The 22,706-nt window shown below is 32.1% G+C and overlaps 1 protein-coding gene across 1 annotated transcript in view; it reads right to left on the bottom strand.

The window, feature by feature from the left end:
• LOC143195168 (uncharacterized) overlaps positions 1 to 22,706 on the bottom strand; it is a 330,561-nt gene that overhangs the window by 131,631 nt on the left and 176,224 nt on the right. Inside the window, exon 2 of the mRNA XM_076402118.1 lies at positions 15,351 to 15,587. Coding sequence (XP_076258233.1) covers positions 15,351 to 15,587 — 237 coding nt within the window. The remainder of the gene's footprint in view (positions 1 to 15,350; positions 15,588 to 22,706) is intronic.

Raw genomic sequence — 22,706 nt, 5'->3', positions numbered from 1 at the left:
TATATATATATATATATATATTAGCTGGGTAAATATTTTAGTGATCTTTATTGCATAACGACTGAAACTAAGACAAGTCTAAACTGTGCAGAATATGTCCTGTGCTTGCTCTCAATATAGAAATATTTGGATTAATATTTTGACGATGGTTCATATCATATACCACGCGATTAAGAGAAGAAAACTGGGTGGCGCAGGAACGATTGTCAAGGTCAGGAAATTAATTAATCATTTTTGATTTTTATTTATCCTCAAATATAAATAAAATTAAATGCGATTATTATGAATATTAAATTAACTATTGTTGATTTTCATTTGACTTTCCACTAAACTCATTGAGGTTAAGGTTAAATTAAGGTTAAACTTTAAAACGGTTAAGTTAGACTTTTAAAAAATAATAATAAAATTTAAGTAATGGAAATAATTGTGTAGTAAATAAAAATAATATTTTATTGTTATTTTTATCGCTATATTTATGGTATACGCGAAGTTTTACTTTATTTTGCATAATTTACATTACTTTCTAGCTTAGCCAATAGCAGCAGCATAATAAAACTTCTGAATTATTTATATTCCAGAGTTTTGAAACAACTTTCGTTAATATATACGATAATATACAATATGACCCTCATGTGTTTTTATATAATATTATATACAAGAAAAAACTTAAAATATATTAGAAGTGAGTTCATTGTCATGGTAGAGAGTAAATTGCTTATCGAGCGTTTTGCCTTTCGTTGTTCCCTCCAAGTGGAGGGGCAACGAGATCAAAGCAGGCGAATTTCAATACAAGGGCTGTTTTAAATAAATCCATTTACGGGCAATAAGTGTGTTTGGAACTCTTGCTCATAGAGGTTGTCCTGGTGAGGGGACGATTTGAATTGCCCAAATAGGAAAATCAAAAAGCTATTTTTGGAGTTTTCGGAAATTTGATTCGATTAAGTGGAGTTCAAGAACCTGGAAGAAAAAAATAAGTGTAATATACTGTATCAAGTTTACATGAACTGACTGGAGAAAAATAATAAAATAAAATATATAAATTACTAAAAATTAAAAAAAATATTATTTAATATAAAGGATTTATGGTTAAAAATCATCACAGAAATATGAAAAACGGTTGTTGTTATTTGTTAGGTGGTTATTAGATTAGGTCTAAATTTATGGTGTGTATTTCGTAACTAGGTAGAACTAATTTTATTAAGAGGCAAATTAACAGGAGTATATATGTTTAAAATAAAATGTACAATACAAAAGGTTTAAAGTGTTTATACATAAAATGATTTAAATATATAAGTAAATAAACTAACATAAAATCGGACAAACAAAATGAAATTTGGTGTTTGCTTATGCTCTAATTATTTTTTCGCCTTAAGGAGGCCTTTATCGAGAAAAACAGGTACAATAAGTATTGATTAAAAATATCACATTCAATTTCAAGACTGGTAGTTTGTTTGGTTCCTTGTTCTTAAAATTAAAAGAAACAAACATGAATTAAGTGGAAGGTGTCGCTTGCGACTACACATAAGAAATTAATTACTGCTCAATTAAGTGTGTATAAAAAATTAATTTTGCATTATAACTCACCTTAAAAATTTAGTTTTTAATTTATCTAAGCAGTTTTCGCACATCTTGTTTATTGACAATAACGTATTTGACATAAAGGAAACTAACTCATTTTGATTTTACTTAAATTAAATCTTCCCGATAGCGTGCAGAAAAAAACGATTCTCTGTCAATGGTAAAAGCTACTTGACAAAGGGCCCAACATTGTGTTGTTTTGAGTACTTTTAAGGCAATTCGGGGAAATGTGTTTCTTTATATTTTGTCTGTGTCCATTTTATGGATTCGTATATATATATATATATATATATATATATATATATATATATATTAGGTGGGTAAATATTTTAGTGATCTTTATTGCATAACGACTGAAACTAAGACAAGTCTAAACTGTGCCGAATATGTCCTGTGCTTAATCTCAATATAGAAATATTTGGATTAAAATTTTAACGATGGTTCATATCATATACCACGCGATTAAGAGAAGAAAACTGGGTGGCGCAGGAACGATTGTCAAGGTCAGGAAATTAATTAATCATTTTCGATTTTTATTTATCCTCAAATATAAATAAAATTAAATGCGATTATTATGAATATTAAATTAACTATTGTTGATTTTCATTTGACTTTCCACTAAACTCATTGAGCCTAACTTTGGGCACCTCTGTAAGTTAAACTCGCTAATGAAAAATAAATATCCATGGTGTGGAAAAAGGAAAATATTCCAATCTGGTATTCCTGAATGCTTATGTTGCCATTCTTTCTGCATGGCTCCAAATACTTCGATATCTACAAGTTCGAGATATTATACAACCGATGTTTAAAGCAAAATCTGCGTGTTCGGATATCATATTATATGCGAAATTATTCAACCAAGCGCAATCAAATCCAGAGAAAATTACAATGTGGTCAACATATTTCATGAAAGAAGAGTAAACTGCTTTCCTTTCTATGGCCAAACTGATTTTTTGGAAGAAAGATGCAATGTCAAAATTATAGAGAACCATCTGAATAGAGTCATAAAAGAGATTAGGATAGACTAGGTAAAGAATATTCTGTTTTAGAGCTGACAGTGGCACATTGGTTGAGATATCACTTTCCCAACAAAAGGTAATGGCTGATGATAGTTATGATAATATAATAACAGGAATACACGAGAGGACCAAGTTTCAGCTGAGCACTAGTGAATGCATTTATCATAAACGGTTATTGAATTTATTGAGCTGGCGAGCTTGCTGTATGCTTCTGGAATCAGGGTTAGAATGTCAATTAATGTGTTTATAATCTATCCAATAAAAAAGCCAATGCACGACATTAACATATCGCAAAATTGCCGCATCAACTTAATATTTTAGTTAATAACGTTTTGTCGGTTTGTTACCTTTAATTATTATCACTAATGTTTTGAATAATTTTGAAGACATTTGAGAATTCTGTCAATCAGTACCAACAGAAATCGAATTTCATAGAATTCTTCGGTTACATATTGCATTAGGCAATATTCTAGGTCTTTTAATCTAGTGTAATATGAGAAGGAAAAATCCGCTCACAGCTTAAAACGAATTTTACATTTTTATAAACTGTATTTAGCAGAGTATTGGATGTCATTTATGACGTGCATAGGCTGATGTTGGAAGGGCCATACGTATTCTAGAAACTCCAAAACGGTTAAGTTAGACTTTCAAAAAATAATAATAAAATTTAAGTAATGGAAATAATTGTGTAGTAAATAAAAATAATATTTTATTGTTATTTTTATCGCCATATTTATGGCATACGCGAAGTTTTACTTTATTTTGCATAATTTACATTACTTTCTAGCTTAGCCAATAGCAGCAGCATAATAAAACTTCTGAATTATTTATATTCCAGAGTTTTGAAACAACTTTCGTTAATATATACGATAATATACAATATGACCCTCATGTGTTTTTATATAATATTATATACAAGAAAAAACTTGAAATATATTAGAAGTGAGTTCATTGTCATGGTAGAGAGTAAATTGCTTATCGAGCGTTTTGCCTTTCGTTGTTCCCTCCAAGTGGAGGGGCAACGAGATCAAAGCAGGCGAATTTCAATACAAGGGCTGTTTTAAATAAATCCATTTACGGGCAATAAGTGTGTTTGGAACTCTTGCTCATAGAGGTTGTCCTGGTGAGGGGACGATTTGAATTGCCCAAATACGAAAATCGAAAAGCTATTTTTGGGGTTTTCGGAAATTTGATTCGATTAAGTGGAGTTCAAGAAACTGGAAGAAAAAAATAAGTGTAATATACTGTATCAGGTTTACATGAACTGATGGGAGAAAAATAATAAAATAAAATATATAAATTACTAAAAATTAAAAAAATATTATTTAATATAAGGGATTTATGGTTAAAAATCATCAGAGAAATATGAAAAACGGTTATTGTTATTTGTTAGGTCGTTATTAGATTAGGTCTAAATTTATGGTGTGTATTTCGTAACTAGGCAGAACTAATTTTATTAAAAGGTAAGTAAAAGCAGGGCAAATTAACAAGAGTGTATATGTATAAAACAAAATGTATAATACAAAAGGTTTAAAGTGTTTATACATAAAATGATTTAAATATATAAGTAAATAAACTAACATAAAATCGGACAAACAAAATGAAATTTGGTGTTTGCTTATTTTTTCGCCTTAAGAAGGCCTTTATCGAGAAAAACAGGTACAATAAGTACTGATCAAAAATATCACATTCAATTTCAAGACTGGTAGTTTGTTTGGTTCCTTGTTCTTAAAATTAAAAGAAACAAACATGGATTAAGTGGAGGTTGTCGCTTGCGACTACACATAAGAAATTAATTACTGCTCAATTAAGTGTGTATAAAAAACTGATTTTGCATTATAACGCAGCTTAAAAATTTAGTTTTTAATTTATCTAAGTAGTTTTCGCATACCTTGTTTATTGACAATAACGTATTTGACATAAAGCAAACTAACTCATTTTGATTTTACTTAAATTAAATCCTCCCGATAGTGTGCAGAAAAAAACGATTCTTTGTCAATGGGCTACTTGACAAAGGGCCCAACATTGTGTTGTTTTGAGTACTTTTAAGGCAATTCGGGGAAATGTGTTTCTTTATATTTTGTCTGTGTCCATTTTATGGATTCGTATATATATATATATATATATATATGTAGTGAAAACGCGGTCAGCCGTTAAAACAAGCATTCACACAACACTGCTCTAATCTATTCTAAATTATATTCCAATGTCCTTCTAATGCAAATTGTTCTAGTGGGACTTCTATAATATATACTCACCCACATCACACGTTGATTAATATCACCAGACACCGAACTGATTTCCTAAAATAGCCAATTCCGTATTTATTCCGGTCTATGACATTTATATCTACTCTATTAAGCCAGCTGATCGTATATTTTGACAAAATTGATTAAGAGCAAAAATCATTTTATATTTAGATATGAAAACTCTCACTTATCTCAAGAAGTTATCGTGCAGTGAATGAGAAAGATATGTTATAAGATATATAAGATAATAAGATATGTCAGATTTTTGGCAATATTGCTCCCAGAAAACCTTCAAATTGGCAAAAAAGGTTCGGAGATTGCACAAGTTTATTAATTCGGCTCAACTGACAGACTTAACTGACAACTTAAATCGGCAGATGTGGACGACTCTTAATGCTATTTAATGCCCTGAACTCTGAGGCTGAGTATTAAACGCTATTCGGAACTTGTTTTCGCGGTGTAGTTGTGCTTCAGGATTTGTGAAAACACAGAAAGAGCGTTGCAAAATCTATTCAAACTGTTCATGTTATATTTGTAAAAGTTATATGTTTTGTAAATGTGAAATATCATGACAATTGCATTGAAAGTTGCTGTATTTCGATTTTGTTGTAGTAAACACTCACAACTCATGTGTACCGAAATTGTTTTGTAACGCGTGCAGAACAAACTTGGATAAGTAGTTAATGACAAATTATTTCATTTATTACCACAAATTACCGGATTACTAGTACATAATCTACAATTTTTCAATATCATATCATATAACAGTATATATATTGAATGACCTACAAAATACACCAGTTGATAAAAAAATCGTTATCAATGTTTGTCAATATACGTTTGCTGTATTCACATCTTGATTTTTCTTACAAATCTTGGGCCACATGAGTGACGGGAAAGGCGTTTTGGACCGAAGGCATGATGGGTAATCATTCTTGAACCCTAATGAATGAAACATACTTCAATGGTATTAAAGATTAGAACAGTATGAAAGACTCAGTTCAAAATCTGTTCATTTCTGATATGAACATTTTAATTCAATAAATGACCGTTAATGTAAAAACAGTAAAATAATACATTTATTGAATATTTCGGAAAGTTGAACTAATTTTAAGAAACGAGCTACTAATTTGGATTCAATAGTAAATCCTCCACCTCCCGATTTACCTTATAAATGTGTCTTAATTTTCTAGGTCCAAAACCGTGTGTACTTGTGTTATTACTGTAGCCTCATGCAATCATTTGATGTAATAAAATATTAATAATAAAAAAAATTAACCGATTTCAGAAAATAAATAAAGAACTCACTAAAAAGTAGAAAATAGTCAAACTTTTAACACAAAAAAACATTTTAAAACAAAATATGTACATAATCGTTGAATAACTAAATAAAAATAAACAAAAACCTTAACTAACCTATCCACTAACTAACCTGACCTATTAAATTTAGCTTAATACCTACCTAAACCTATCCATTAGCAATATTATTTTAACTACTACCAACTGATGACTTTGAAGTCGGTACCGAGCCCAGACGATACAAAAATAATTATATAATGTTGTGTCATATACACAATATTAAATTACGAACAAAATAAATATAATTTGTTGAATTTTGAAAATCTGTCCATAATGGACAGAAAAATCGGTGAACATACATAAAAGAAATATATACAGTCGAACATAGAACCTCCTCCTGTTCTGAAGTGTTACAACCAGTTTATTTCTATGATTTAATTCCCATTGATTTTGACTCCCATTTCTGTAAAAAAGCACCTATTTCTGAAAAATATATTTAATGGACAATCATTTTTGTCAATAAATTATGGCGCTAACTCCTGTATTTTGAAGACCTTTGAAGATATATGATATTATACGAATACACGAATTTTCACCACTTAAAGTTAAAGATTGTTCGAATAAGCATACTGAAGTACATAACCCTGTTATGTTAACCAAAGAGAGATACGTTGGAGGGTGACAGAGTCGATCTAGATATAATTTCTGAAATATAATTTTAATATTTTTTAATATAAAAATAATTTCATTAATATTTTACATAATTAATATTAATTCATACGACTTCAGACGATTCGGAAGGTTATCTCGTTCGTATCTCTCGTTAATTAAATTTAAATTCGACGTAATGCGAGCTGAAGAAGCAGTCTACGCTAGGCAGATATCAAAATACTTTTTCCCCTATCGCGGGGCCCGGTAAATTACTTCTAAATAAACTCGTTTTATGTGAAAGAGGGCCTAGAGCGGCGAACGTATAACCTTTTTATTTGTATTTGGCCCGTTTTAATCCCACTAAATTCCGCTTTTATTCAACAGAAATATGGTTTGAATATGGTGGAAAAGATTCAGATCTAAATATCGTATTATTTTTAAATTTAGACGTTATATGTAAATATTTTGGTTTGTGTGCTTTAAATACTATTAGGTGTCAGAATTATTTAAATGCATTTTCTTTAATAATAAAATGGTATATCTATATAATTAAAAATGAATCGCCTACAATAATAGAATGGTTTTTTTAATGGGATTCTGAATATAAAGTGGCTTTATCCTTTTAGTTATGCAATTTAGCCATTTTAGAAAGGCGTCATTCTCAAATCAACAGCAAAAAAACACAGGTCGAAAGCCTATATTAGTTATTCCTAATATTTTTCAAAAATGGACCTGGCAGAGCTAGTAAAACATTCTTAGTTTCATTAATTTTAGATACGATTATGGTATAAACTCAAATATTGGTAGCTTAGCATCATCTGGAAACATACTGGGAGCAACTTACTCCTCATTCTGCGCTCAAAAAGAAATTGAATTGGAAAACAACAGATGAGCCGACATATAATACCGGTCAAATATCAGTAATTGTGGAAGCGCTATAGAATTGTAAAATAATAATTTGGCATAAGTGTACAATGAGCTTAATCTACTCAAGCCAACTCGTGATATTCGGTCAGCCCACAAATCTGTCACGGTAGAAATTTTACCATAACTCCAACCATGGGGAAACAGCCCTTCGCCTTTATTAAACGTGAAATTCTCATTAAAAACGTCTATGTGGATTAGCTCGATTCACCCTTAATACTGGAGACAAAAGGAAGGTGAACACAGCATGCAAGAGAATCAAGGATGCCATCTCGATTAGATGAGCGATGAAATGGAACTCACGAACCAAAGACTGGACAGTCCACCCTCCTTCTGGCATGTCTCCAGATGTCTCATGAGGAAGAGGCATAATATTAATGCCCCCTCCGAAGTTAATGGCTACAAGAAATTTTGCGGTCACTGGCCAAGAAAAAATCAATCTCCGCGCAGAAACCTATGAGGCCCAGATGGCATGCTTTCCTCCTGCATAAAACCCCTAACCTGGAGACAACGACACTGTCGTCAACGAATATATCTCTATCAAAAGCCCAGTCACCACAATTTTTCTTCCCAACCATCTCGTGCCAAGATCGGAGCAAAATCATCTCCATCTGATTACAGACCCATCAGCCTTCTTAGTAGCATTTCGAAACTTTCCGAGAGGGTAATACTCTACGTTCTCAACTATTCACATAGGACAGCTCACAAAGTGAAACATCATTCCTGATGAATCATTCAGTTTTCGCGCTCACCATTCATCCAACCATCAGGCCACCCATCTGGCTGCACACATCCATTGCCCTATTGACCAATGTAAAAAGCTTGGAGCAGTCCTCTTGGACCTAACCTAGGCAAGGTCTGCCTTGATCGAAAAATGCGTACGGTTAGGCCTCCCAGAAGATCTAACCATTTTCATCAAGTCCTATCTATCCGACAGCTCCTTCCAGGTCAAGATCAAGAAAAGCATTTCCAGTCGAAAATTAATCAACGCTGACGTACCCAAAGGTTCCCTACTGAGCCTTAATTATCCTCTTTATTTCAGATCTGCCGAGAAAAAAGCACATTGATGTCGCGTTTTACGCTGACGATATTGCTTTCGTCACGGCCTCCGGGCTCGAGGGCACCATTCAAGGATGTCTGCAGAAACAGCTCGATCATGCGGTCAAATAATTTAAATTCTGGCAGTTGAAAATTAACCCCCTGAAATCCAAGGCCATTATTTTCCATAAGAAGCGTTATGCACCGCGCGCCTCGCAACTCATGATCGACACCGCAACAATTCAATTTGCTGGACAACGTCACATACCTAGGTCTCCACTTCGACCGACGGTTCGGTTGGCATTCCCAAATCCAGAAAGATACCCAAAAAAGTTCCTGCTATGTCCTCTGAGTTGTTTTTCTAATAGTCTTCCAATCTCCATCAAATGCTTATTTTACAAGATGTTAATCAGGTCCGTACTTCTGTACGAATCTAATGTCTACTGTCTACTTCAAGTTTGTTACATCAAACCAGATGAAACGGTTTCAAGTTTTCCAAAATAAGCACCTCATCTTACACGCTCTATGGTTTGTTAGAAATAATCAAATTCAATCTCAATCCTTCTACAAACAAAAACTCAGTTCAAGTTATTCTGAAAACGCGCTTGTTCGCGAGCTGGATGGCATGCTGGGAGCTTAGCACACCACCACTAATCTCCCCTTCTTCCAGGCTAGAACGAATTCATTTCACTATCTGCTCTTTCGCCGGGTCCTCGTGCCCAATAACGGCTGCCCGGTCAAATAGGAGTAGCGACCTACAGGACTCGGAGGTAAGCCCAGAGGCAGACCCGCATAACCCGGTCCAACTTGTGTCCAAGACAAGTCTCCGCGATCGAGTATGCATCATGCATTCCAAAGCTGGATTATGTGCCAGAGGCACTTAATAGGACATAAGGAGATTTGAGCAGCAATCAGACATTATCAGGTTAAATATATAAAACGTATAAAACCAGTGAGTAATTTTCGATATAAACAGAATATAACATAATTATTTCAGAGAATACTATTAGCCTGGGAAGATTCCTTAGAACACTTAGGGATATGGAGCTTTTTAAGCTTTTTTTCATCCCTTTATATACAAAGAAAAGTTAAAACACTACAAATATGGGATTTAAAGGGTGTAACGATAACAGAATACAATTTTTAAAAGCATATAATAAGATTAAGGAAGATATTACATCATCAAAATCATTATATCAATTTATCGAGACGAGACATGGATATTTGAAAATTGAACGTTGGTCCACTCTTGGCAAAACACTAATAAAGTGTGTAAAAACAACAAGAGTTGATGGACAGAGAATAACCTTTCATTTTGTTTTGTTAGTAAAAATATTTTTAACAGTTCATTACAGATATATTGTTATTCATACTGGAGACAAAAGTGGGTTTAGTTCTTGAGCAGAGTTAGTGTTTTTCTTCAAGTTCAAGGGCGACTACCATGGAGAAAGAATGTAATGTTTTTGCGTTGGTTTTAAAACCAGCTGTTAAATAACTTGAAGAAACCTTTCGTTATTGTTATGGACAATGCACCATTCCATAATTATTGAAAAGATCCCAACAATTGGATCGACAAAGGCTGTAATTTAGAAGAATACTAGCAATTTTTTGGATATAACAAATGCATTAAAGAGAATGCCGTGATTAAATTCAATTTTATGAGAAAAAATCTACACACGTAGTAACTAAGAAAAACTCAGAAGAAACATAATGATACCAAAATGAATCCAAAATCAATCAAAATCAGGAAACTTGTATATACAGTTATTAATTAAATGAATTTGGCCTCTAGAGGATACCACTACATAAAAAAGCGTCTAGAAATTTAGCTTGAATGGAAATTAGTTTAATGTAAATATCGTAAAACAACTCTAACTTATAATCTATCGTATCGCTGTATAATTATGTAACTGTAGTCTCCTTCCTTTTATTTTAGTTACATTAGCACATTGTTACGTCAGAGTCAAACTAAACCAAAACTTAAGTTTGATGCGATAGCAGTATATTAGCTATTTATTGGATAATATTAATGCCCTATCAGAATAATTTGAGTAACTATATTTTTTTTCAATGGTTAAATATTGTGTTTCTAGAAAAAAATGCGATTTGTTAGTTCAGCTATAGTAGAAACAATACCACTGATCTACTAATGTTATATAATAAACGATATTTAAATTATTTTAGAAAATACCAAACAAAACAGTATATTTCTACATAAACGAAATTTAATATGCCTACACCCACTCAACGTTTCTTCCATAAATTAGCTGTTTTATTATTTTCGATATATAAAATTTCGCTTGATGCTCCTTGAACTGGAAACGCGCGCAAAAAAAACCAATAGGCTATATAGAACGTCTGAATTTATATCGGCGTCCTGTAGAATCTACGAAACCAGCGTAATATTTTAAAAGGCGATTGTAGTGCTGTAGCTAGGTCCAAGAAAATACCAAGTTTTATACTTTTTCTAAGACTGGTTATAGATCGGTTCGGATTGCAGAGTGCTTTTCCGCGGAAATGTATTTCTGGAAAATGTCCTCCATTGAGTTCGACCTTATAAAAGGTTGGAAGGCTTGTAAATGGTCTCTAACGTCATAGGCGCGACAACTGTATTTTTCGGTTTTACCATTTAATTACAATGAGTACATTTTTCTATAAATGAATGAATAAATAGTTTATTTGTTGTTGGTTGTTCTTTATTTGTTTTTGTCAATAAATCATGTTCAACATTGTAGTCGGTTTTTAACAAGGTTGTAAAAACACAGTAAAAAACATTGTTATTCTATAAGGAAACATCCATCCACATGCCCATATACTTTCATGTAGAGAAAATAACATCATTCAATCGCCTATAGTATTTGCTCACCATCTAGAGAAAACCTTCAAAACAAACGAAACTGATATTTACTATAATTTGTATACATGTTAATATAATTTATGTATAACAGAATGTGCAAATTTGACAATTCAATTAGTCATGCCGAAAAAAGTAACCAAAATCTTAAAAGTTGACATTAATCCAAATAAATCATCAGGCAATGCCTTAATCATTACTTAATAGGACAACTGCTGCAAAAACTACCAAGAAAGGTAATTTTAAAATTCTGAAAATTGACCAATGTGGTATTTCAATTAAAACATGTTCAAGACGCTTGGAAGAAGAAGAAAAGAATATAACTGATTATTGTCAGAAAAAAACCTGACATCTACACATCAGTTTAGGTTTGTTAACAAACTTTCGACATTTGACCAGGTGCATTGAATAACGGATGTAATTGATAAGGCCTGTGAGAGCTAAAAGGTATGTTCAGCTATATTCTTAGATGTTGTACAAGCCTTCGATAAGGTGTGACATGACGTATTTGCTCATAAGCTACAGAAAATGTTACAGAAACAATACTCTGAGCTATTGAAATTTTACATTACAGCCAGAATGTTTAGATTCAAACACGAGGAAGCCTATTCTGCAATAAAAGAGTGCTACATTTGCTGATGACACTGCGATTCTTGATGTCGGAGACAATAACAAAGAAGCCACATAGAAATTACAAGCATGTGATAATATAAATAATTGGACCCAGACTTGGAAAATAAAAATTAACGAAAATAAAATTGGGTACGTACAGTTCACATAAAATAAGATGGCGCAAGCACCAATAATAATAAATAACAATATCATTCCAACGCTAAGTATCCAGGAATGAATCTTGATGCAAAACTTGGAAGAAATAAGTAAAAAAAGGAAAGAACTGGAATTAAAATAAAGGAAAATATATTTGTTAAATTGTAGTACGGGTCTGTATTCTTGTAGGATGTAGCATAAGACTTGGATAAGTTGTGGCATGACGGCCTTGTTCATAAACTACAAAAAATGTTAGCGAAACAAAACATTGAACTATTTAAATCTTATATTACAGAATGTTTAGAGCCAAATAAGAGGAAGCCTACTTCTACAATAAATGAGGCTAAACCAGGTGTACCACAAAAAAAGGAATGGGGGCAAATTATTTTCCTACTTTACACTTGTGATATACCGCAAATGGATAATATGACGATGGCTACATTTAATGATGGCACTGCGATTTTTGGAGCCGGAGACAATATTAATACCGGGACAATATAAATAATTGGATCGATACTTGGAAAATAAAAATTAGCCATAGTAAATATGTGCATTTGCAGTTCAGGTATAATCAGTACAAACACCAATAACAATAAATACTACTATATCATATAGCAACAACGCTAAGTATCTCGGTATAAAACTTGATGCAAAAGTTCGCATGAAGGAACATCTAAAAAAGAAAAGGAAAGAAATGGAGTTAAAATATCGGAAAATGTATTAGTTGATCAGTACGTCACGTCATATTCTTTTCACGTCAAATTTACTAATATCCTCTTTTCATTCCGTTTTCTACCTGACATTCACTAATTTCCTTTTATTGGTTTACGTGTTCTCATATTTTTGCTTCTTTCTCTGTTCAAGAGCGTTTGTACAGTTATTAAAAGAAGTATTCAGATTTCAGTTAGATCGAATTTCTGTAGATGAAATATAATAGGTTTTCTCCACTGTCTTTCAATTTGTTGATTTCGTTTCAACTTTTACTTCTACATAATGTGTTATTTAAAGATCTTGCCATTCTTGTTATTTCTACCTCAACATCATAATCTGAGATATATATGTCTAAATATATGTTTGTTTTTGATGTTATATGCTAAAAGTTGAGCTAACTATTTATCAGGATTCATATCAAAGTACTATCACTTTTGCAATAAAGACTATGTGACATATGTGAGCTAAGACAACAAGCATGAACATGTTGTAATTTGTGCGTGCGTGGTTTGATGTTCCTGGTAGTGTATAAGTCATTACGTACGTATAGTTGCTTAGATGTTTATGATGTTTTATAGATGTTGCTTTCTGGCTATGTCCAAATTTGACCTGACAATTTTTATTATATTTTTAGCAAATATGTGTTATTAAAATAAAATTAATATTATAAACTTGGTAAGAAAAGTATAGTTCATACATTTTGCATTAAATCTTTGATTATATGGTTAACCTTGGACATTTTACAAACCTTGCACACGTGTTGAAGAATCATAGAAACGACTTTTACTTTTGTACGTGCGATGTGAAAAGATATAACGCAAAATGGAGGCAGTGAATTTCATACCCCAAGCTACAATCATCTATTGGTCGAATTCCTCATGGTTACCTGAACATGATTATGTAACGAGTTCGGAATTGAAAGATGAAGGAGTTCGAATATATTTTTCTAGTGTGAAATGAACGATTTGATATGGGACTTGAATCTTCCCAAAAAATGCTGTTGAGTTACTTGGATTAAGGTTAAAACTTAGTTTTGCCAGAAGTGTCTTTTTCCTGAGTAAAGTAAACTACTTTACTAGGACCTTAAAAAGGTAGGGAAAATATCAAGGAATATGGAGTATTTCAATTATACGAGACTACTATTGGACGCTCAAAGAGTCCTACCAGATTCTTCCGGCAAGCGAAAAAGTACAAAACAAGGAGTCTCACTCGGAGAAAAAGGTCTCAGCGGGTACTAGTGAACGTATATTAAATTAAAAATATATATATCGTTAACGGTTTGTAATTTAAAAAAATACATTTCAAGTCTAATGCCTGTTATTTTAACGCAATAACTCGTATAAAATAGTTACTCAAATTGGCAGGAAATATGTCATCCTATAACAAAAAGCAAGTCATTTTCGACAACATCATCAATTCGGAATATCCAAAAACTTAAAGATTTATTCACAAAATTAACCGATAGTCGAATTGACAAACGGTCCATAGAATTTATAAAGCTACCTAGCTCTTTGCCATCCATTTCTGCCTGCAATTTCTTCGACAACTCTCATAGCGAACTGTCATTGAAACCCTTTTATTTGTTTATTGTTGCTAATTCATTTTGAGCCTTGGTTCTTGACGCCTTGCAGCTGACGATTTCAGCTATACTTTTTTGCGAATTAATGAAATAGCTTAAATTACACTCGGAGCCTCTCGGTTCGAACTATTTAAGGTGGCATATATGTCACGCGTACTACGAAAGTACACTGCACCTTCTCTTCTCTTCAAAGGCTAGGTAGTGGTCACAAAACTCGATCAAACATTGACGGACTATATGCCGGACAGATCAAAATACGACCAAAATAAAGCTATAAAAATGCAAATATTATAAAAGCGATATATTTGGAAATGACTACTAGAATTTTACAAACTTAACAATTTTACTCATTTATCTTTCCGACATCTTTAACACATTCTATTCATTTTTACTATTCAGTTATCTTTACTATACTTATATTGTTGTCTTTACTTATACCTTATGCCTCCTATCAAAACCCTCCCAGAATGTACTCTGACAACTTTAATTTGTGATTGTGAGAGATACTAAAAGATTTGAACGTATTATCAATAAAATAAATAAAGAACACGTAATAGAAATAGCTGATTACGATTATCATGGTACGGTGCGCTACAAGCAGTTTTAAATTGCAGTTGCCAAATGGTAATGAGCGAAGATAATAAAACTATTTGTGTTTCGTTTATTAATGTTACACTTACCATAGTCGGAATCATCAGAGAATGGCCCGTCATCATATTCCACGTCGGTAAAGGTCGATTCGGAATCGGAGTCAATTAATGCCGCGTTGCCGTTTGTGTTTGCGTTGCTATCGTTTGCGGCGTTGCCGTCGGCTTCATTGTCCAGGGTATTGTCTTCATCTGGGTTTTCGTTGAGTTCGGTTCTGTGGTCGTCTTTGGCGGAGAGCTTATTGTATCCCTTGTGGCCTGGACGACTTTCTGGAAAAATATTGAGAAATCAATAGCAAATTAAAAAGATGAGTTAAAAAAATTCTTCCAGCAATATAAGCGCAAACTCATTTGAACTGAAAATATGTAAGAGAGAGTTTTTCCATATTATATTCCTTCTAATTATTTCTCAAAAACATAAAAATAACATATGCAAACACGACAATAGAACTAATTTGTAATTCCTGACTTATTTTATTATGCTTACTGGGAAATTTTAAACGCTAATATGAAATCAATAACATGGGGTTATCGTTTTTTCTTTTGGTGGGTTTTGCCACTATTACTTTGCTACTTTACTTGACCTTAATGGCAACATTCTTGGGTCGTTGTTGCCAGATGTAAGATCTGGTTTATCCAAGAGTTAACACTGTTTTTTAATGGTTCGTAAGTAAGTTCAGGGATTAGAAATTTATTATACTTTGTGAGCATACAGCACAACAAAAATTTATTAAGACGGCGAGTTTGTTCATAAATTATTCCAGTTTTCCCTTTGTATTCTTAGCATATTCTTAATAATTTTTATACTACTTAATGCGGTACTATGGTAACAGCTATAAAGCATAAATTATAACTATTTTATATGCCTATTGATGTTCTAGTTATAGATTATTAACAATTGAAGGAATATATATAAACACCACTTATGTCACTCGGTGGTTCCTTCCGACTATGGTGACAACATATTTATTTATATTTTTAGCGAATATGTGTTATTAAGATAAAAAATTAATATTATAAACTTGGTAAGAAAAGTATACTTCATACTTTTTGCATTAAATCTTTGATTACAAGGTTAACCTTGGGCATTTTACAAACCTTGCAGATGATGTGTTGAAGAATCATAGAAACGACTGTTACTTTTATTCGTGCGATGTGAAAAGACATAACGCAAAATGGAAGCAGTCAATTCCATACCCCAAGCTACAGTCACGTATTCGTCCAATTCCTCATGCTTCCTTACATGAATCTGATTATGTAACCGGTTCGAAATTCCAGTTTTCCTTTTGTATTCTTAGCATATTTTTAATAATTTTTATGCTACTTAATGGGGTATTATGATAATAGCTATAAAGCATAAATTATAACTATTTTATATGCCAGAAACATATGCCACTATGTATATCAGTCATTGATGTTCTAGTTATAGATTATTGACAATTAAAGGAATATTGAAGGAATCACTTATGTCACTCAGTGGTTCCTTCCGACTATGGTGACAATATATTTAGCGTATTAGCGATATATCTAATATTATTTTTCCCTTGTACGCATTGCACATTCATAAATACAGTTGGAGCTAGCAAGAATAGAATGAATGAATGAATGCAAAGTTGTGCATTTGTTATTATTTTAGTTTTACCATAGCAGTGTTTGATAAGTCTAGCGGCTGCGTATCACACTTGTTTCTCGTCCATTGATCCTATTACACGTCCACTATAGTTATTCTTTGAGACCTTCAGGCCTCCCATACCATGTGCATATTTCATACTTTATCCTAATATATTTATTATTGAAAGCTATACACTGTAGATCAGATGTTAGAAAAATATGGCCACAGATTATTTCACTATCCATGATTGCAAATTTATTCCTATCGAATTGATTTAGGGGGAGGCAAATATTTTTATAATGGACATGCTGGTCGAGAGGGTATACAATTAAGAACTCTTTTTTCTTGTAGAAAGAAAAATTCCCCACAAAAATCCCTTTGGCTGGGATGAACACCATCAGACTCATAGAAAAATAAATTGATAAATTATGGAATCGTAAACAAGTGTTCTATAGATTAGAAATTAAAAATTTTGTAATTGACTTGCACAGTGACTTTGATAATGAGAGCATCACATGGAGTGAAATTTTCCTGGCATGAGTTTATGGCCGAATGCTGACGACTACGAAGACAAACTGATAAGAGTGATAAGTGAAAATAAGATAATTGTACAAATTAATAATATGTGCAGGATTTGTATTCGTTGATATGTATGTTCCATGTAACCTACAAACTACTGTATAATCTATACAAAAGAGCAGTGAACCCACATCTTTAAGATGTATAACAATTTGTCTATGGCAGTTTATAAACTCGTTTTAAAATCAGGTAATCTATTCTTTGCCATTTTATTCTAGTTAAAAAAAGATACAATGTTGCCTGATGCATCCGAACATGTACCCGAGAATCAGCCTACAAAAGTCGTTTAGTTATCAAATGCCTGTAACATTTTTCAAAAACATTAGTGGTAATAAAATTTACAGGTTATAAATCGGCAAATGCTGTTTTGCTGCTGTGCTTGTTCCAACTTAATTTCAAATCGCTGCTTATTACAATTATGATTGAAAACACGGGAGCCAATAAATAGTCAGTCGGAAACAGATTACGTCTTTACTCAATAATTTCGAACAGGAACCAGGTAATGGGGCTCCTTCTTACCAATAAAATTCGTTAAAAAGGTAAGTATTGATACTATTAAATATTAAGTGACTGGAATTTTTATTCGAAATATTTTTATTGCGTTACAGCTGCACTGAATATTAGTACAAGAATCTATCAGAAAAATAAAAACGATATATAATTGAGTGAAGAATGTCAAATTGTGTCGTACATATATATGAAAACTTTAATTATGCTTTATATAATTAACTTTTTCAGAAATAAGTTTGTGTATCTTTTACACAGTAGAACAGAAGGCTTAAACATAATGGCCCACAGACTGCAACGTCTTTCTCTCTATCCCTATGTCTTCAATCAGAGCGAATTATTATGGGACGCGGTAGAGAATTGATACAATATACATGCAGGTTGAGACCGTTATACAAGCAGGAACTGTTTGGATATATGGAAATCATGCCTATAATAGCACCCCTCGGTTGACATGAAATGGACGAATAGTGGAATTGTGAACTAGGTTTAGAATGGAAACTAACACTGTACTTATTGACTTAAATAGTGGCTCAAGAGTGTATGAAACTTTCTGGATGTGGGATTATAATTCAATACTGACAATTACCAAGTCGGAGTGATAAGAGTGGTAACAACTGAAGGTGAATATATAGTTAATATAAGGTAACTGTAGAAAATCGTATTATAGGGTGTACATGTTCAGAATATATATGAGCATTTCATTAAAATGATTCAAAATAGAATTTTTACTAACTTTTAGCAGATATTGCAAAATGCATTAGGGAAAACTCAGTATAATCTTAGTAAAAAATATACACTGGTGTAAAAGAAGAAATAGAGTGATATTAGAATGACTTGTCAAGGAAACACTGTACCGAAGGAAACAAGAACTAAACATAAAAAGGTAAATATGCTCTCTAATGAAAGTAAAATTCATTAGTTGGATATATAATAGTTAATTAGGTAGTTTAGGTCTGCATGGGATACCACAGGTGGTTTGGAATATAGTTTATTTTAAATATAGTAAAGCCACTCTAACCTACAAACTATGTATAATTAACTCTAGTTTAAATCCTTTGACAATATATAAAAATCTTGTTTCATTATTTTATTAACTTTAAAAAGCTCATATATATTAAAGCCAAAATAAACTAAAAATCAAAGTGAAATGCGACAATATTGCGACGTTTTGACATAATAAAATTATGATCTGATTTCACTGTTATTTTGGAGAGACTATAACTTTATAATTTACTTTAGGAATAGTCAAATTTGATGCGACAAAATTGCAACGTTGTAACATGCCATATTTCAACGTAATGCGATTTTTGGAAGGACTATACATCAAATACAAATTGAAAGGTTGAATTAAAAAAATATAATCATTTAAACATAAACCCTTTCGAATTTAAATATTTAAAAATGCATTCAAATATATTTTAAATATTTACAAAAGCATCAAATGATATATAGCAGATATTAATAACAATGTTAAAATTTATTCTTGAGTTTATGTTAATTTTCGCCATTTGCGTTATATAAAAAAAATTTTACAACATAGAGAAAATATTTATTTGCCGATATGATGAATTATGTGTATAATACCAAGTTTCAATATTTCCCCATACTTCTCCCGCGTCCATAAAGCACCCTCATAATTTCACGATGCCGTTTTTATTAAAATTTCATTTAAATATTTCCACGTAAAATAATCTCCGCTGAATATTCAATCAAGCGAAATATCTATCTATCTATATATATATATATATATATATATATATATATATATATATATATATATATATATATATATATATATATATATTTATGATAGATAGATAGATAGATAATGGCTTTGGTTCGGGAATAAAGAAGAATCGACAGAAATTGTCAATATATGCTTTATTTAAATTTTAAAACAGACGAAACTCGTTAATATTCTATTCCAATATCTCCATTTCGAATCGTGTTAAAGCATTAGTTTTAAATATCATCTATATTCTATATCTATATATATATATATATATTATATATTCAATTCTATATCTAGGCATTGCTATAATTTGTTACCTTAAAAATGCTGCATATATTAATAGGTTAGATGACATTTATTTTAAACTCATTTATGACAAATTTGCGCGTGACGTAGTTGTATGCGAGTGGACGATTTGTATGCACGCAAGTCATACTTTTTTATATACATTTTAAAGTCTCCTTTTTACTGACAAGGGTTTATCTGGACTGGACCTAGAGTTAAACGTGGGCTCCGCCCTCGGCATTATGCTTACTGCCTTGCCAGTAACCAACATAGGAACCATCTCCGAAGACATCCGGTCTTACCAAGCCTGACATTGCGACGTTTTGACGTTACAAATTTATATAAGGTGATTTTATTTTTGATTTACTATAGTTGTATAATGAACTGTAGTTTAAGTCCTTCTATAATATATCCATTGGACGTACTATCATAGTAAAATAAATTATATTTCAGAACATAATGTTTTTTTCAATCTTTTAGAATTTTTTATACATTAGAATATTTTTATATATCAAATTAAATGTCACAGTTGATGAGAGAAAATTGCGACGTTGTGACGTCATTAATTTTAATGCCTTAGTTTACTATGAATTTTGGAAGGACTCTACATCAACCGCAAATATAAGGTCGAATTAAAAAAAATTATTTAAACATAAATAAGCCAGTGATTCTGACGTTGAGCGAAAATATAATAAGAAGAGAAAGAAACCCAACATTAACAAACAAGAGAACAGACTGGGAAGGATTTGCTGAAGAATTGAACAAACTAATTCAACTAAATGTACCCCTCAAGACAACTGAACAATTAAATCTTGAAGCCGAAAAATTCGTAGTAGATATTCAACAAGCTGCTTGGAATAATACTCCAGAAATTAAGAGTACAACTAAAGGAATTAATTATCCAAAAGAAGTGAAGGAAATGGTAACTGAAAAACGTAAATTACGAAAAAAATGGCAACAAAACAGAACACCTGAAAATAAAAATAGTTTAAACAACCTAACCCAAAGACTGAAAAGAGAAATACTGGAAATAAAAACAAAACCATAAATGACTATCTCAGAAATTGAACAGATGATAAAGAAACTGATTACTCACTCTGGAAAGCCACAAAATATCCAAAGCGCTCATGTCTACACAGTCCACCTATAAGAGACCTATATGGGAATTGGGCATGTGACAATCGCCAAAAAGCAGAAGCATTTGCTGAATATCTAGAAAAAACTTTCAAACCAAACGAAACTAATATTGAACATAATTTGCCGGACATAAAAGCTGAAAATTCGATGATTGGATTAGTCACGCCGAAAGAGTTAACCAAAGTTATTAAAACTGACATTAACATCAGGAAATCACCAGTTTACCATTTAATAACAGGATAATTACTGTAAAAACTAATAAGAAAGGGCATTTAACATATAAGCATTTAGATTAAAACATGTCCCAGACATTTGGAAGATGGCGGAAATTATAATGATCCCAAAACCTGGGAAGTCACCAAACGAAATAGAATAATCCTATAGACCTATATCACTGCTGCCAGTAATATCTAAGGTTTTTGAAAAACTCCTGTTGAAAAGAATAAAACCTGTCATAGAGAGAAAAAACCTAATACCATCACACCAGTTTGGGTTTATTAACAAGCACTCAACAATTGACCAGGTCCACAGAATAACATATATTATTGAAAAAGCCTGCGAAAGTCAAAAAATATGCTCAGCTATATTCTTAGATGTAGCACAAGCCTTCGATAATATTTGGCATGAAGGCCTTGTTCATAAACTACAGAAAATGCTACCAAAACAACACACCGAACTATTAAAATCATACATAACAACCAGAATGTTTAGAGTCAAACAAGAAGAAGCTTACTGTACAATAAAAGAAGCTAAAGCAGGTGTATCACAAGGAAGTGTACTGGGACCAATGCTTTATCTACTTTACACTTGCGATATACCACAAATACACACAAAAATACTCCGATTGTAGCTGTCGGAGACAATAGTGAAGAAGCCTCACGAAAATTATTACAGGCAAGTGGCAATATAAATAATTGGATACAACCTTGGAAAATAAGAATTAATGGAACTAAATCTGTACATGTGCAGTTCACCTATAAACAGACCGTACAAGCTCCAATAACATTAAATAACACTATCATTCCATATAGCAACAACGCTAAATATTTTGGAATGAATGTCGATGCAAAACTTCGCTGGAAGGAACATATAAAGAAGAATAGAATAGAACTGGAATTGAAATATAGGAAAATGTACTGGCTAATTGGAAGAAAATCACAATTATCAGTACATAATAAATTGCTATTATATAAGCAAATACTGAAACCTACATGGACATACGGAGTTCAATTATGGGGATGTTCTGCAAAGAGTAACATAAATTAAATACAAATTTTTCAGAGCAAAGTCCTGAGAGGTATTGTGGGTGCACCCAAATACTATAGGACTGATTACCTACATCGAGACCTTCAGATACCAACAGTCAGTCAAGAAATCAAGAGAATTGCAAGGGGGCATGAGGAGAGACTCCATTCTCATACGAATATTGAAATATTGCAACTTTTGGATACCACCAGAAAAGGACACAGGCTCAAAAGAATCAAACCAACGGATCTTGTGTAGTGTTGTGTAGTGAGGTGCATATATTAAAAAA

Source organism: Rhynchophorus ferrugineus, unplaced genomic scaffold (genome assembly GCF_030347505.1).
Source record: "Rhynchophorus ferrugineus isolate W39M unplaced genomic scaffold, kcgeb_rfMv2 rfM4, whole genome shotgun sequence".
In the NCBI taxonomy this organism is placed as follows: domain Eukaryota; kingdom Metazoa; phylum Arthropoda; class Insecta; order Coleoptera; family Curculionidae; genus Rhynchophorus; species Rhynchophorus ferrugineus.
The sequence above is the reverse complement of the archived record's forward strand: the minus strand, read 5'-3'. Positions and strand labels throughout refer to the sequence as shown.